Raw genomic sequence first — 15,399 nt, 5'->3', positions numbered from 1 at the left:
CAAAACATTTTCTGCTCTTCTCCACCTTTCTGTGTGGTTTTCTTTTCTCACTTCTCCAGTAACTGATAAAATGAAATGCCATCAACCGAATAACAGTGCAACTACAGCAGGCAAGTCCATTCTTGTCAGTGCAATCCATTAAATCTACAGCAATTAATTCCAGTATCATTGTAAATGCGGGGGATTTTCATTACGGTTTTAGAAAAAATATAATTTCTTACCTGAACAGAACGAACCTTAAGACCTCTGTAAGGAGTATGGTTGTTTTGAACCTTTGTCCTTATATCTTTATTACTAGTGGAACTTGTGATTGCATTTTTAACATCCAGTAGGATAGAGAGGCTTGACCAGCCTGACTGCGAAAGATGTAAATGCCAAAAAACATGCTGCAATATAGAAATATGTCTTGCTTCCTAATCCATTTCCATACACTAGAGTAAAAAACAAGGTAGAGATACTCCTCCTCATTCTCCTATGCAAACTGGCTCTCTCTTCAACCAGCATTTAGCCAGAAAGCACTGCAATAAAACTTACAAGTGTGTAATGAACAAGTTATTAGGTGTTTCATTGTTTCTACGTGTTATTTTGTTCTTCCTATCACATACTTGAGTGTTGCCTTCTCTTTGCAGACATACTGACATCTTGGTTGTGTGTTTTCTCAAGATCTGAAAACAATTGCACATGAACTTTACTCATTTTTGGACTTCAGCTTTTCTGACTTTGTGGTTTGTTTGTTTGTTTTTTAAATTTATTTATTTATTCTTTAAGCAGAATCATGGCGATGAAAATCAAGATTCTGAACATAAAGTATGCTAGTCTCCTTCATCATTCTGGTTTTCTAAGCTAGCTTGATCATTTATAACCAAATTGGAACTAGCAGTAGCATTTTTCAGGAATACAAAATGTCTAGATTTGAATAAACCGGTGTAACTGAATCACTGCATTTCTAGCTTACTTTGATTTTCAATCTGGTCTCTGACTTCTGCGTTCATATTTCTGATTACAAATCATTCTAAAGGATAATGGACGTAGGGAACCATTGATTCTGGTTTCTCTGTCTCTTGTTGATGCTGTCTTCCACTTTAATGCAGAAATTGTCAGAAAGTCATAATATAATATGAATTGCTCTGCACAGCTTTGAAAGTGGTTGAAACAAAAACCTGTTGCTGCACTTTGGATCTAGGTGTGTAGGGAAATCAAACCTTAAGGTATCTCCTACAATCCAGTGGACCCAAGGGCAATAATTTCCTAGGGGTGAAAGTTCAGTCTTTAGTATTTGTCCACTTCAGAGAGCAAATTACTGAAGTCTACTCTCTGTATAGGTAGGGAAAATGAAAGTCCATATGTTCAGGGAGTACAAGAGAACTGCAGCGTGACAAAGACTCCTCAGTTCTGCACTACACGCTGAATTTAAAATGGATAATTTGGATCTTATTATCCAGGTAAGGAGTGAAAGTCCGGCTGAAACGGTGCTGTGCACAATGATGTTTCTGGAGTGGTTTGCATGAATACTGTGGCTGCAGTTCGCTCTTGATGGTCTCCATGGATTGATTTGAGCCCTGGATTAAAATGGCTTCTTTCTTGGCTGGAGCGGTGGGAATACATTTTGGTCTTCGGTGTGTGGCATTTTAAACAACTTGCTAAAACTGTTTAAGGTCCTTTCTTTCTACTACCTTAATGTAAAGATTAAGACAATCTTCTTTCTTAAGAATGGTTGAGACATAACTCTAATCTATGATGACAGTTCTACATCAGAAGCAATCTGCTAGCAATCGTTATTAAAGTTATTAGTCTCTGAAATTTTCATTTCTTCACTGAGTTGATCAAAAGAGAGTTTTCTGAAACTCTTCTTATGATCAGGGTTGTGTTGAGGTCTGAAACATGCTGATTCTGAAACATGTTTCCACATATGAGAGAAATTTAATTTGTTCTTTTTGTGTCAGAAATATAGACTTGGTTGGTGTTTTTCTGGTAGGCATACACAAATGTGATTTATTAAACATACCAGTACTGAGATCATCTTAGTTAATGAAGACAAATAAATCTTTCCTTATTCTTTTTCCAGATGCTGAGTGGTACAATTCAGTGATGCATTCTTTTTCTTTTTCCTTTTCTTTTTCCTTTTCTTTTTCTTTTTTTTCTTTTTCTTCTTCTTTTTCTTCTTCTTCTTCTTCTTCTTTTTCTTTTCCTTTTCCCTTTTCTTTCCTTTTTATTCTTCTTTTTCTTTTCCCTTTTTTTCTTTCTTTTAATTATCTTAATTATGACAGTTGTATGACCCTTTAGCTTCAGTTTTTAATCCTTTTGAATCTTTAAAGCTAAATTTACTGTCCAGTGAATAATTAATACTTCAACAGAAAGAGGAATGTATGAATGCAGGTTAGAACCCCTGGCATGACATTCTGCAGTTGCAATTTCTCCTCACTTCCATTTAAACTCTTTACTATTCATGATTCCTTTATTTTTTCTTTTTTCTTTTCTTTTTTTTTTTTTTTTGTTAGGAAGTAAAAAATGCACGTTAGTCTTCACAAGGAAGTGAGCAGTATGCATGTTCTTCAGGCCTTATCTCTATATGCACAGTATTGCTATTATGCCCTACAGAAACCAGTCCCTTCCCATGCCGAGTTTGGAGAGACTATACTAGAGTACTTTTGAAGGGACTAAATTTATTTCAGAGGTTGTATGGAAAGATCTGGGTGGGTAAACTAATTACATTATGTATTAAAAATATATAAAGATTGAAAAATGTAGTGAGACTCTTAAATTTACATTTCTAGAATTTGCATGTCTATTTGTTATCCCTAACTTTCTTTACAGTAACCTGATAAGTTACACTTCATTTTACCTATCTATTTATCTCCAAGTATCTCTATGCTATTAACTAGGTAATAGAAAGGTACTTTTAATGAGTGCACAAGCCCAGAATAATCATTTGAACTCCAATGCATGGTACTTAGGTCAGGAATTTCCTAAACTGAATGCATGGTTTCATGGCACGCACATCTGCTAATGCTAAAATAGTTTTCTAATCAAAAGAGAAACAATGGGAAAACTGTTTTTTAAACTTTAGGTGTTTTTAATACTCATGCCTTCCTCCATTAAGAGAAAGAAAAAGTAGGTCACATTATTTTTCACCAAGTAAGAATTAGTAAGAGAAGCCACGTATGGAATTTAAGTGCAGATTAAGTGTTTTCTAGCAGGACTTAGAAATGAAGGCACATTTCATGTGACATCTGTTTGCCTTAAAATGTCTCATGTCTAAAGGTAGCAACCATAGATCCACCAGGGTTTATATTTATTCCCTCTTCGTCTGCAAAAATGGCTAGAATTTTCCTAAATACAAAGGGTCTTATAGACCCTTCAGGGCCAAGACTGTAAAACAGCCTTTAGATCCATTCTCATGTCCTTCTAAGTCTTCCAGAAATACCTCTCTCTTTCTCTGTAGGACAAGTATAAGTCTTAGAATCTTAACCTAATTCACAGAATTCCATTCTAAACAACGTATTCATTCATTTTCCTTAATTTCATTCGAAGGAACACATTTAAAGGTTTTTCCTTGTGTCACTCCATATACAATGATATCTCTATAAACATATGCCTTTAGTTCCCAATTCAGTATTCTAATTTTCTGTTCCATACTTGAAAAGATTACAGGAATATGGTAAGATTTGTCCTTGGTTACTGAAGACTTCCAAATCCGCATGGTGATGACTTCCAGATTTCAGCACACAATGATTCTTCACATTATACTTTTCCTACAGATAGTTCACTTGGTCAAAGGTAAGTCTGGGTTTTGTTCTAATCTTAATTTGATTTAGATAATATTATACTTTCCAGAGCTTCTGGATTGATCTGGAACTTGAAAAAAAAAAAAGAAAAGAAATGAAGCAATAGACTTGTGTGTTTTCACATAGGATTATATATAGATTTACTGACTTCTGTGATTGTTCTTTGGGGAGCTTTCTTTCTTTGCTTTGGCTTCTTTTCTCAGCTCAGCTGGCCCAGACACATAATCATGCTCAGAAACCTAGATTTCTTTGGATATTGCCCACTTCTGAGTGATGGAGTAAGACAGTAAGATATGTAAAGGTCCACCAGTCTTTTTTCCAGTAAAAATAAAAACTAAATATGTCTGTTTTTTCATAAATGACCATATTTCAACAAGTAGATTATATTCGAAATGAAATCTGCTTGCTGTGGTGTGTTTCATCTCTAAATGCAGCTACCCAAGTGAAAATATAATGGGCATCTGATATTAGGTAGACATCATCTTTCCTTTTGAGTTAAAGCTTTGCAATATGAGTTTATCTTTCTGCATGATAGGTATGTCATTTCTGCCTCTGAACCTGCCTACAAACCAAGCTCAATATTTCCGGTAACACTCCCCTGAGGTTACACTGCATTCTGAGTAAATAAACACTGGGGCTGAAGAATGGCAGAGGACAGAAGAGTCTTTCAGTTTCAAAACTGACATAGAATCGTGGAATCATAGAATCATCGAATGGCCTGGGTTGAAAGGGATCTTAAATCTCATCCAGTTGCAACTCCCTGACATGGGCTGGTTGTCACCTACTAGATCAGGATGACCACCCAAACTGTTCTTAAGTAACTCCACAATCTCTGTGGGCAGTAACTCACAACCGTGTCAGTGAAAATTTTCCCCTTGACATCTAATTGAAATCTCACATCTTTTAATTTAAAGACATTCCCCGTTGTCCTTTCACTATCAGACTGTGTAAAAAGTCAATCTCCCTTCTGTTCATAAGCTCCCTTTCAGTGCTGGAAGGCTGCAATGAGGTCACCGAGTGCTAATGAGAACATCCGTGACAGGCAAGATTTACATCTCTCTCTTCTTGCAGGCCAGTTTAAAATTATACCTCCTAACAACCCTGTGCTTGGAATCGTCGGAAAAGGAGTCACCCTGCCTTGCCAGCTGGAAGCTAAGACAATCTCTGAAAGACTTTCTGTTCAGTGGATATTTTCTGGAAAAACTGCAAATATTGATGTGACTACCTATGATGGAAAAAACACATTAAATCCAGTAAGGGAAGAAAAGACATACCAAGGCCGGACACATTTCTTTCAGACTGAAATTAATAAGGGAAACTTATCCCTTCACCTGAAAAATGTCATGATCTCTGATAAAGGGAAATACATTTGCAGTGTCTCTTTGGAGAACTGGTATGATGAAGTGATAGTTGACCTGGATGTGGCAGGTGAGTGGATTGTCAGGTGTTTTTTACATCTTACACAGTGTAGTTGTATATCATTGGTAAGGACTATGGGGTGCTGTTAGCCATGTGGAAGACCAGCATCCACTCTTAGGCCATCTGGACTTCTAAAAATATCTTTTTGACATTGTCTTACACCTGAGTATGAAAATGTGTAAAGGGAGCAGAGTTGAATGTAGCAGTAAAGGAAGCCTATTTCTGTAGTGGTGAGGCCACAGTAAACTCACTAAGAGGGTATTTTGTATTTTAACACATTTTTCTCGCTTTAGCTTACACATCATTATTTTTGTCCAGTATTCCAACTTCATTCTCTTAATGGTGCCATCCAAATTTATTTTTGCAGCAAATGTCCTGTCACATTAATGTTATGAATAATTTTATTATTATTATTTCAAATTATTTATGAAGATATCAAAAATGTCTGGAAAAATATGTTCTTATGAAGAATATAGAAGACATGTGGCATACAAGCAACCATATCTGTTCAACTCACAAATTGCGTTTATAGAAAAATCTGAGTTAGACCTCCCCAACATGCGCTGTTCAGTCAGAGAATATCTCATTGCCTGTTTGTATCTTTCCTTTTCTACAGCTCAAGGTGATGAGTCTGCAGTTGTCCTGGATGGTCATGTGGGTCAGGGCATTGGCCTCAACTGCAAGTCACAGGGATGGTTTCCACAGCCTGACGTAATTTGGATGGACAGCAAAGGACAGACACGGAAGGAGAAAGTCGTCACACAAAGCACGAAGACATCTTTGGGCCTTTTTGATGTTGCCAGTTCCATGACCCTAGAACCAGGATCTGACATGGAAGTCTCCTGCAGAATAATCAATGGCCTCCTCAACACAGCATGTGAATCTCGAGTCCTGATTTCAGGTAAGTGACCTTCAGGGCTGATATTTGTGAGGACCAGTTTACAGGCTGCAATCCATCATCTCTCCAATTTCCCTGGAGAGATTCTGGATAGCCAGCAAATGCATAAATGACAAATGCTTAGATCGAAAACCCAATGAGAAGTCCACCTTTAATGCAGAGCTCTGACTAGCTGTCACCTGAGAGCACTGCAATGTCAGCTCCCTTACTCTTTTCTCTCCACATGAACACATCATTACTCTGTGTTTCAGAATGTTCCTCCCTCCCACTGGGATTTCTAGTCTGGAAAGCAGGCAATTCTAGCTCAAAAGTAGAGTAGGCAAATCCTTTTTTTCCATCTAAAATACCAATACAGATGGCTCATCTTTTCTGAAAACATCTTTGAGAAGACCACTAGTTCAAATACTGACCTCAAATGGGCTTCCCAACACACTTTTCTTTTGTTAAAGTGGCTTCTCCAACCTATCTATCTTGCAAAGCTACAAGCGAAGAGAAGAATATCAATAACATTCACAAGTGGCAAGAGGAGACCACAAGGGATACTTTACAGCCTAAACAATGCCACTAAATCCATATGCTTTGAACACTGGACATGTCATAGCTCTTTCGCAAACATTTGTTGAAAGGAACACTGTTTATTTTTTACAGATGTCTTCTTTCCATACACTTCAGCTTGGATGACTGCCTTCCTCGTAATTTCCTGTTGCTCTGTGGCTGTTCTTGCTGCTGTAGGCTATAAGCTGAAGAGTAAGTATTTCCATCTGCAACAGATGTTATGGAAGTTATAACCACACTGAAAAATGCAGTTAATGAAACATGATGTGATATTCTAACATCTGTATGAAAATGAAACTGGTGGGAATGAGATGAAGAGAGAAAAAAAGTGATAGGTGTGTGAAAGTGGTATGCATGTGAATGCACAAAATGCACTGAAGATGAGTTCCATTTTCAGAAGACTGGATTTTTGATAAAAAAGTCATTTTGAGATTATAGTATGATAATTATCAATACACTCTGTGTTTCTTCCTTTTCCAGTTAATTGTACAAGAAAACAAAAAGAAGGTGAGTAATGAGGAAGTTAAATATAAACCCAAAAACCCTTATTTGGAGAAGAATGTTCATTTTTGAGTTAGCTAAAATCTCAGAAGCAGCAGTTGCTCCATAGGCAAGAGAAAACTGTGCTCACTCAACTGGTCCCAGAAACAAGAATTAATTGTATACTGATGGGCTAATGAATCCAGTTCAGAGAACTGGTTTTCCTTTATCTCACTGTCTACTTGTGTCAGGAAGTTCTCCCTGCCCAAAATATTTCTCCAGATAGGAGGTAATAGCAGGGCTTCTTTGGTAAATGCCTGACAATAGTCCTGTTCCAGTCGCCCAGTTTTCATCAGGTATTTATTTCTAAGATGCTCTGCTACTGAAATACTCTCCTGTTAAGATGACTTAGTTGCTCTACAGAATTCATGGCTTCAATTTGCACTGAGCATTTCAGGTCCTTGCAATCATGTTTAATGTTTTGAGATGGTGGATTTTTAAGTGAATAATGAATATTACGGTTTTTGTTTTCTGTTTTATTCTTAGAAACACTACTGGACAAGCTGAAAAAAGGTAAATACTCCTTGTCTTCTATAATTAGATGTGTTTAAAGAGAGAGCAGATTTAAACTATATGAGAAAGTTATTAGTGGGGAGAAGAGCTGGTGGGAGGAACGGTGTGTGGGTTTCCCTACTTGTAATCTAAGGGACATGAAAGGGAAGATGATGAGATTGAGACATTCAGTGGATAGGTGCCTTAAAGGAGCTGCATGAATGTCATTTCATCTCTCAAACTGGCTGTGAAATTGTGTGTTGAGGTACCAGGTTGTCATCTGGCTTCTTAATTCCCCATGCAGCATATCCTTCTTTCTCTCAATGGATTGATTAGACTAATCACTGTTGGTCCTAACTTAAATATTTATGGAGAAAAGAGCATTCAGAACAAAGAGTAATATTTTTACAGTTTGATACTGAAACAGATACAATCTTAATCATATGTCATTTCTTTCAGACAAAGATTCTGTGGAGAAAGAGTTAGGTAAGAATATGGTTTTGATGACATTTCTGGTGCTTCTTGTATGCAAGATATTTCCATCCCCAATAGAGCAAATGAGATGTCAAACATTTTGATATGAAGTTCATCTGGATGTGACTGTTCCTTTTATCAAACGTTATTGTGACCTGTGATGATCTTTGATTATAAATGCAAAGATTCAAAATATCCATATGATCCATTTTCCATGATTGCGTGGGAGATTTTGTTATTGAAGGCAATGGTATAATTTTAAATCATATCTGATCATCTTTTGAACTTCTCAAAAACAACCACCTGTTCAGGTCAGTAATATTTGCTTTTTCTTTTGTTATCTTTTTCCTTTGGTACTTGTCTACTGGTCAACTCAGATTCACAGGAGACGACATTCGCTGGAGGTAAATAAATTCTGCAAGCAAGGCAGTTTTGATGCAAACTTGGACATAAATGAGAAAGAAAAATCAGCTATTTCATTAAAAATCATGACAGCTTGTTCCTAGTTTAATGGTTATTTCTTCCGTTACATGGTTATAACTTCTATTTCATTTTCAGTCACTGCTAGGATTATTATATAGCATGGCAGTACTTCTAAGAGTCTTGTGATATTTTTGTTTCTGTCTTTAATCCTTTGGCTTGGAATAGTGGAGGCCATAGGAGAGTTTCTTGAAGCTCTAGCTTACTGCTCCTGGGCTTTCTCACTTCTTGGGCAAACCTTTAAAATATGATTGACGATGATTGCATGCCAAATTTTGTAGGAAACTTCATTTCACTGTTTTCACAGCAACAGAATTATTTGTATCACATCTCAACTCTAAATCATTATCTCCTTGAGCTTTCTTCTCACTTATTAAAGCGTTTATTTTGTAGATACCTCTGGAATAAAATGTCACCTTGGTAAGAGAACATCTTCTACAAGTTTTACTCTTGTGAACCTTACACAAAAGAAGGCAAGTGTTCAAAATCAGTGTGATGAAGCCATACGTGCGGATGAAGGGATTGCACAGACCTCATCACAGTTCAGTTCTCGTGTCTCCTTCAGTACAGATGTCAAGAGGCATGCTGTAAGATTTCCCCAAACTGTGAATAATCCTTCTTGCCAGATGCTGCTATACCTAAACCTAGAACAGATCTACAGACACCCAGAATGTGTTCTGAGTTGTTTCGTTACAAAAAGATGTGGTGGTAGTGGTGGATGAAAAGCTGGACATGAGGCAGCCCTGTGTCCTCACAGCCCAGAAAGCCAACCCTATCCTGGGCTGCATCAAAAGAAGCGTGTCCAGCAGGGCGAGGGAGGGGATCCTGCCCCTCTGCTCTGCGCTGGAGAGACCTCACCTGGAGTAGTGCGTCCACATGTGGAGTCCACAGTTCAGGAGGGATGTAGAGCTGATGGAGCGCATCCAAAGAAGGGCTACTAAAATGATTCACAGAACACCTCTACTATAAGGACAGGATGAGAGACCTGGGGATGTTCAGCCTGAAGACTAAAAGGCTGCGAAGCGACCGGATAGTGACCTTTCAGTAACAAAAGGGGAGCTACCGGAAAGAAGGCCTAAGGATTCCAGCTCTACGGATTCTATGATTCTAAATGATTTCTACCTGAATCATGGGAATGACAGGAAAGAAGGAATTCATTTCCTCCACTCTCTCAGCTGGCCTACTCAGCATCCACTAAAATGCTCGCTAAATGCAAGCAAGTGGAGACCTGATCGAGAGGCCTACTACAAGACCTTCACCTTGCAAAAAAAGCCTCCAAAATTCAAACTGCACAAATTTAACAAGTCCTAGTATTTATGTGTTGTGTAGCTTGGTTTTCTATGGTCTGGATTTGTCCAGCTTTGGAAAACTGATCTACAACAGAGAAGACTCTTATAAAATGATTACAGCTGTTATTAACTAAAACATCCTTTCAACAAAGTAAATTTTAATAACTAGAATATTTTTTATTTCAGATAGACAAGAAGCAGACTTGGGTAAGTGGTTTAAAAATTTTATTTTGTTGGAATATGTACTGCTGCTTTAGGTAATGTCAGGTCTTGAGCAGAATCTCAGTGATGGCAATAACTGAACGTCAGAAGGCTACAGAAGACAGGCTGACAAGCACCTAATTGCACAAGAGATTAACAAATCCCTTCTGTCTCTTTCCCTTCTGCAGACTTCTGGAAAGCTTGGGACAAGGCAGGTAAGCAGACAGGAGAAAGGGTGGGAAAATCGTGTATTTCTCTGTCTTAGTTCTCTTGAAGTGTCAATGCCATGGTCTTAGTGATCAGCCAGCTGGGCTGCAGTCACAGCAATAAGCCTTCACCTGGCTAGACTAAAACAAAATCAGGCTTGGATGTGGATATTGGGTTATTAATTTTAAAATGTGCAGGATGTGAGAGAATCACCTGTAATTGCCCTACAAGACAGTATGCTATTGCAATGACCATTCCAAGGGACCTGCCAGTGACTATTGCTTGCCCTGTTTTTGGAGGGAAAGGTTTCAATACTTTGTCAAATCAAGCCAGGACTGCTCAGATCCTCAAATACTTCAATCCATCTCCCCCTGAAGACAGTGGTCTCTGAAACATTCTGTTCATTGGATCATTCTCATTTTCCCCTCCAGTTCCCATTACTCTGAATCCTGAATGCCAACTCCTCCAGCTCCAAGTGCCAGGGGCTCCAGATGTTGAGGACAATGCATGTGAACCTGCTGGCCTGAGCAGTCCCTCCACAGTCCCTGTCCTGGTGGCAAAGGAAGGGTTTTCATCTGGGAAACACTACTGGGAAGTGGAGGTGGCCCAGCAGCAGGACTGGGTGCTGGGGGTCATGAGGCAGAAAGGGAAACAAGAGGAGCAAGGGACCCTTGCTGGGGACGACTACTGGGCTCTGCTCAAATCCCGGGGAGAGATTTTCTCTATCAAGGGAAACAGCAGGCTTGAGAAGAACAATATGAATGACTCAGTGATTGGTGTGCTTCTGGACTTGGAGGAAGCACAAATCTACTTTTGTGGCACAGAGCAGATGAGCACCATGATGAAAATCCCTATGAGCCTTGGAAAAGAATCTGCAGAAGTGTTTTACCCTTTTCTATCAAAAGGGGAAGGGAGATTCAAGCCCGTTTGCCATCAAAATATTCCTGTTCCATTAAAGGAACCATAAAAAGCATAGAGAATTGAATAGGCAAAGACAGTTTGGTCAGCAGTAGAATGGCAAAATTACAAACTAACATCTGCAAAAGGTAAAATTAAAGGAGAATGAAAGATGCAGTTGAGAAAGGCACAAAACTCAAGTGAGGAAAATAGAACCAGCAAGTGTAAATAAGATTGGGGTCAGATTCAGAAAACCCGGGTTAGTTGTTTGAGTTCTTGTAACAGAAGAGCAATGTCTCTAGTGTACAACAACAGATTCAGTTGCCTGAAGAGACAATTGTAACTTACAAGGTGCTATATAACCTGTCACTCCTCCACTTTGCTAGAGGTGGAGTTGCATCTTTGCTTATTTTTGTGTCATAACTGCTAGCTGAAGACATCCCAGACAACCCCAATCTCTAGGCAACTTTCACTCCTTGTTCTATAAAATCAGTTAAGCCATATGCCACTATATTTGTATCAAGAAAAGAAATAAATGTGTTTTGAATGAAAAAACGTATTTTTAAAAGCATTTTCTTTTTACCCTTAAGCACACTGGCATATTTAAGGAAAGATAGATTGATGTATGAACTGTAGTGCCAGCTAGCAGAGCGAGTGAGGGTCCTACTGTGAGCAGGTGGAGGACCTCATGGGCTCTAAGCCTGGAGAGTGGGCTACTGGGATTGGTGTGAGTGGACTGGGTGCACCGACTGGAGTTATGCTGAGGGTGTAGGCTGCTGATGTGGGGTCGGGTACGGGAGTGGGTGAGGATCCTAGCGTCAGTGGTTGGAGCGTTGTCTCCAGAACTCAGGAAGACCCCATGGTCTCTGAGCCCTGAGTGCCAGCTGCTTGGAAGATCAGTGGGTGGACTGGGGGTCTGTTACTGGAGTCAGGCTGTAGGCTACACAATGTAGTATCACTACTGTTGCATCCACCCCAGGGAAAGGAGGGGCTTGAGGGATAAGTGTGAGCATGTGCATTTTAAGAGAACTTCAAGATGGACTAGGTGGCAAAGCAGGCACGACTACAGTCACTCAAACTTCACTATATTTAGAAGCGACTGGAGAGGTCACATACAGACTTCTTAAGATCACAACTCTAGTGGTTCTTGGGTTGCTCGCTAGGGTGAGATGATTGGATCATAGTTATAGAACTGCCCAAGCTTCAGAAGGCAAAGATAAGAACTGAGAGAAGGAAATTCTGCCTGCTGTAACTGAAGATCAGGCTTGAGACAATTAAAATGACCTGGCGGTACATAGTTCCATGGGAAGTGACAAGGTCCATTCACAGGTATTTAGGGAACTGGTGGATGAAGTTGCCAAACCACTAGCCACCATACTTGACAGCTCATGCCAGTCTTGTGAAGTTCTCACTGACTAGAAAAGGGGAAACATAACCCCCATTCTCAAGAAGGGAAAAAAAGAAGATCCAGGGAACAGCAGGCCAGTCACTCTCACCTCTGTGCCTGGCAAGATCATGGAGGAGATCTTTCTGAACATCTTACTATGGCGCATGGAAAATAAAGATGAGGCGATTGGTGGTAACCAACATGGCTTCACCAAGGGCAAGTCATGCCTGTCAGAATTAGTGGCCTTTTATGTTGGAGTTATAGAGCCGGTGAATAAACAAAGAGTAACGGATGTCATCTACCTGGACTTGTGCAAAGCATTTGACACTGTCCTTCATGGCATCCAGGTCACCAAATTGGACAAAAAATGAATTTGATGGATGGATCCACTGGATAAGGAGTTGGCAGGATGGTCACCCTCAGAGAGTTCCAGTCAACAGCTCAATGTCCAAGTGGAGACGGGTGATGAGTAGTGTTCCTCAGGGATCAGTGCTGGGAGCAGTGCTATTTAACACCACTGAGGGCGAGATGGACAGTGGGATTGAGTGCACTCTCAGCAAGTTTGTAGATAACACCAAGCTGAGTGGTGCAGTCAACATGCTAGAGGGAAGGGATACCAGAGGGACCTGGACAGACTGGAGATGCTGGGCCCATGCCAACCTCATAAGGCTCAACAGGGCCAAATACAAAGTCCTCCACATGGTTCGAGGAAATCCCATACACAAAAGCAGGTTGGGCAGGGAATGGCTTCAGAGCAGCCTCCACGTGAGCCAGCAATGTGCACCTGCAGCCCAGATTGCCAACTGTATACTGGGTTACACCAAGTATGATCAGCATGTCAAGGGAGGTGATTTTCCCCCTCTATTCTACTCTTGTAAGACCCACCTAGAGTACTACATCCAGTTCTGGGGCTCCCAGCACAAGAATGATATCGAGCTGTTGGAACGGGTCCAGGGGAGTCTGGAGCATCTCTCCTATGGGAATAGGCTGAGAGAGTTGGGGATCTTCAGCCAGGAGAAGGAAATGCTCCAGGGGGACCTTACAGTGGCCTTTCAGTACCTGAAGGGGTCCTACAGGAAAGATAGGGAAGGACTTTTAATAAGGACATGTAGCAACAGGATGAGGGGAATATCTTTAACTGGAAGAGGGTAGATTTAGACTAGCTATTAGGAAGAAACTCTTGACTGTAAGAGTGGTGACAGACTGCAAGAGGTTGCTCAGAGATGTTGTGGATGCCCCATCCCTGAAGGCATTCAAGGCCAGGCTGGTCTTGGCTTCGAGAAACCTGGTCTAGAGGGAGATATCTCTGCCTATAGCAGAGGGTTACAACAAGATGATCTTAAAAGTCCCTCCTAACCCAAACCATTTCGTAATTCTGTTTTGTGGGGCAGTGTTATCCGTCCTGAGGAAGGCCATGGGCATTATGGCTGGCTGAAAGGTTAGGGGCAGGGGGTAGGGAGACCAGTCTGTCAAACTCTCTTAGACTGGTTTCTCTGTCCCTCTTTGATGGGATTTTCTGCTTAACGTAAAAATTATCAGGAAATCACACAAAAATATGAGCTTGTGAAGTGGGCACACATGAACTTAATGAGATTTAACAAGGCCAAGTGCAAAGCGTTGCAGCCTGCCCATGACCATCCCAACAGCATGCACAGACTGGGTGAAGAACTCACTGAGAGCAGCCCTGCACAGAAGCAGTCAAGGCCAGTTTGGATGAGCCTGATCTAGTGGGTGGCAAAACAGCCCAGAGTAGGAGAGTTGGAACTCAATGAGCTTTAAGGTCCCTCCAAACTAAGGCATGTTTCAGTGAGCAGTACTGCTCATATTCAAAAGTATTTGAAACAAAAATCTACTGCTGCACTTTGGATCTAGGTGTGTAGGGAAATCAAACCTTCAGGTATCTCCTACAACCCATTGGACCCAAGGGCGATAAAATGCTAGGGGTGAAAGTTCAGTCTTTATTATTTGATGATTTCAGTGAGCAAATTACTGAAGTCTTCTTTTTGAATAGGTAGGGAAAATGAAAGTCCTTACGTTCAGGGACTACGGCAAGACAACGGCAAAGTGACTCCTCAGTTCTGCAATACATGCTGAATTTAAAACGGATAATTTGGATCCTGCAATTCAGGTAAGGAATGAATGTCTGGCTGAAACAGTGCTGTGCACAATGATGTTTCAGGAGCGGTTTGCATATGTACTGAGGCAGCCATTTTCTCTTTGCAGCCTCCAGGGAATGACTGGATTAAAATGGCTTCTTGCCTGACTGGATCAGTGGGAATACATTTTGGTCTTCTGTGTGTGGCATTTTAAACAATTCGCTGAAGAATTTTTAAGGTCCTTTCTTTCTACTACCTTAATGTAAAGATTAAGACAATTTTCTTTCTACAGAGTGGGTAAAAAATGACTCTTATCTGTGATAATAGTTCTACTTCAAAAGCTATCTGCTTTTTTAAAGTGATTGGTCTCTGAAATGCACATTCATTTGCTGAGTTGATCAAAAGAGAGTTTCCTGAAACTCTTCTTATGACTGGAGTTGCATGGAGGTCTGAAACATGCTCATTCTGAAACACATTTCTATATATGAGAGAAATCCATTTTTTTGTGTGTCGGAAGTATAGACTTGGTGGTATTTTTCTGGTAGGCAAACACAAATATTATTTATTATACATACCATTACCTAGATCATCTCAGTGAAGTATAATAAATCTTTGCTGATTCTTTTTCCAGATGCTGAGTGGCACAATTCAGTGATAGTTTCTTTTTCTTTTTTTTTTT

The 15,399-nt window shown here is 40.0% G+C and overlaps 2 protein-coding genes across 2 annotated transcripts in view; one reads left to right on the top strand and one right to left on the bottom strand.

Annotated features, from left to right (window-relative positions):
- LOC110390979 (CD276 antigen homolog) overlaps window positions 1–3,700 on the bottom strand; it is a 14,661-nt gene extending 10,961 nt beyond the window's left edge. Inside the window, exon 1 of the mRNA XM_021382612.1 lies at window positions 3,637–3,700. Coding sequence (XP_021238287.1) covers window positions 3,637–3,700 — 64 coding nt within the window. The remainder of the gene's footprint in view (window positions 1–3,636) is intronic.
- Window positions 3,699–15,399, top strand: part of LOC110390978 — a 24,419-nt gene continuing 12,718 nt past the window's right edge. Inside the window, exons 1-11 of the mRNA XM_021382611.1 lie at window positions 3,699–3,777; window positions 4,857–5,213; window positions 5,821–6,105; window positions 6,751–6,853; window positions 7,004–7,041; window positions 7,151–7,179; window positions 7,236–7,295; window positions 9,186–9,189; window positions 10,119–10,139; window positions 10,322–10,348; window positions 10,772–11,265. Coding sequence (XP_021238286.1) covers window positions 3,699–3,777; window positions 4,857–5,213; window positions 5,821–6,105; window positions 6,751–6,853; window positions 7,004–7,041; window positions 7,151–7,179; window positions 7,236–7,295; window positions 9,186–9,189; window positions 10,119–10,139; window positions 10,322–10,348; window positions 10,772–11,265 — 1,497 coding nt within the window. The remainder of the gene's footprint in view (window positions 3,778–4,856; window positions 5,214–5,820; window positions 6,106–6,750; window positions 6,854–7,003; window positions 7,042–7,150; window positions 7,180–7,235; window positions 7,296–9,185; window positions 9,190–10,118; window positions 10,140–10,321; window positions 10,349–10,771; window positions 11,266–15,399) is intronic.

The sequence above is a fragment of the Numida meleagris genome, unplaced genomic scaffold (assembly GCF_002078875.1).
Source record: "Numida meleagris isolate 19003 breed g44 Domestic line unplaced genomic scaffold, NumMel1.0 unplaced_Scaffold261, whole genome shotgun sequence".
Taxonomy (NCBI): Eukaryota; Metazoa; Chordata; class Aves; order Galliformes; family Numididae; genus Numida; species Numida meleagris.
This window is presented reverse-complemented; position numbering and strand designations above follow the sequence as displayed.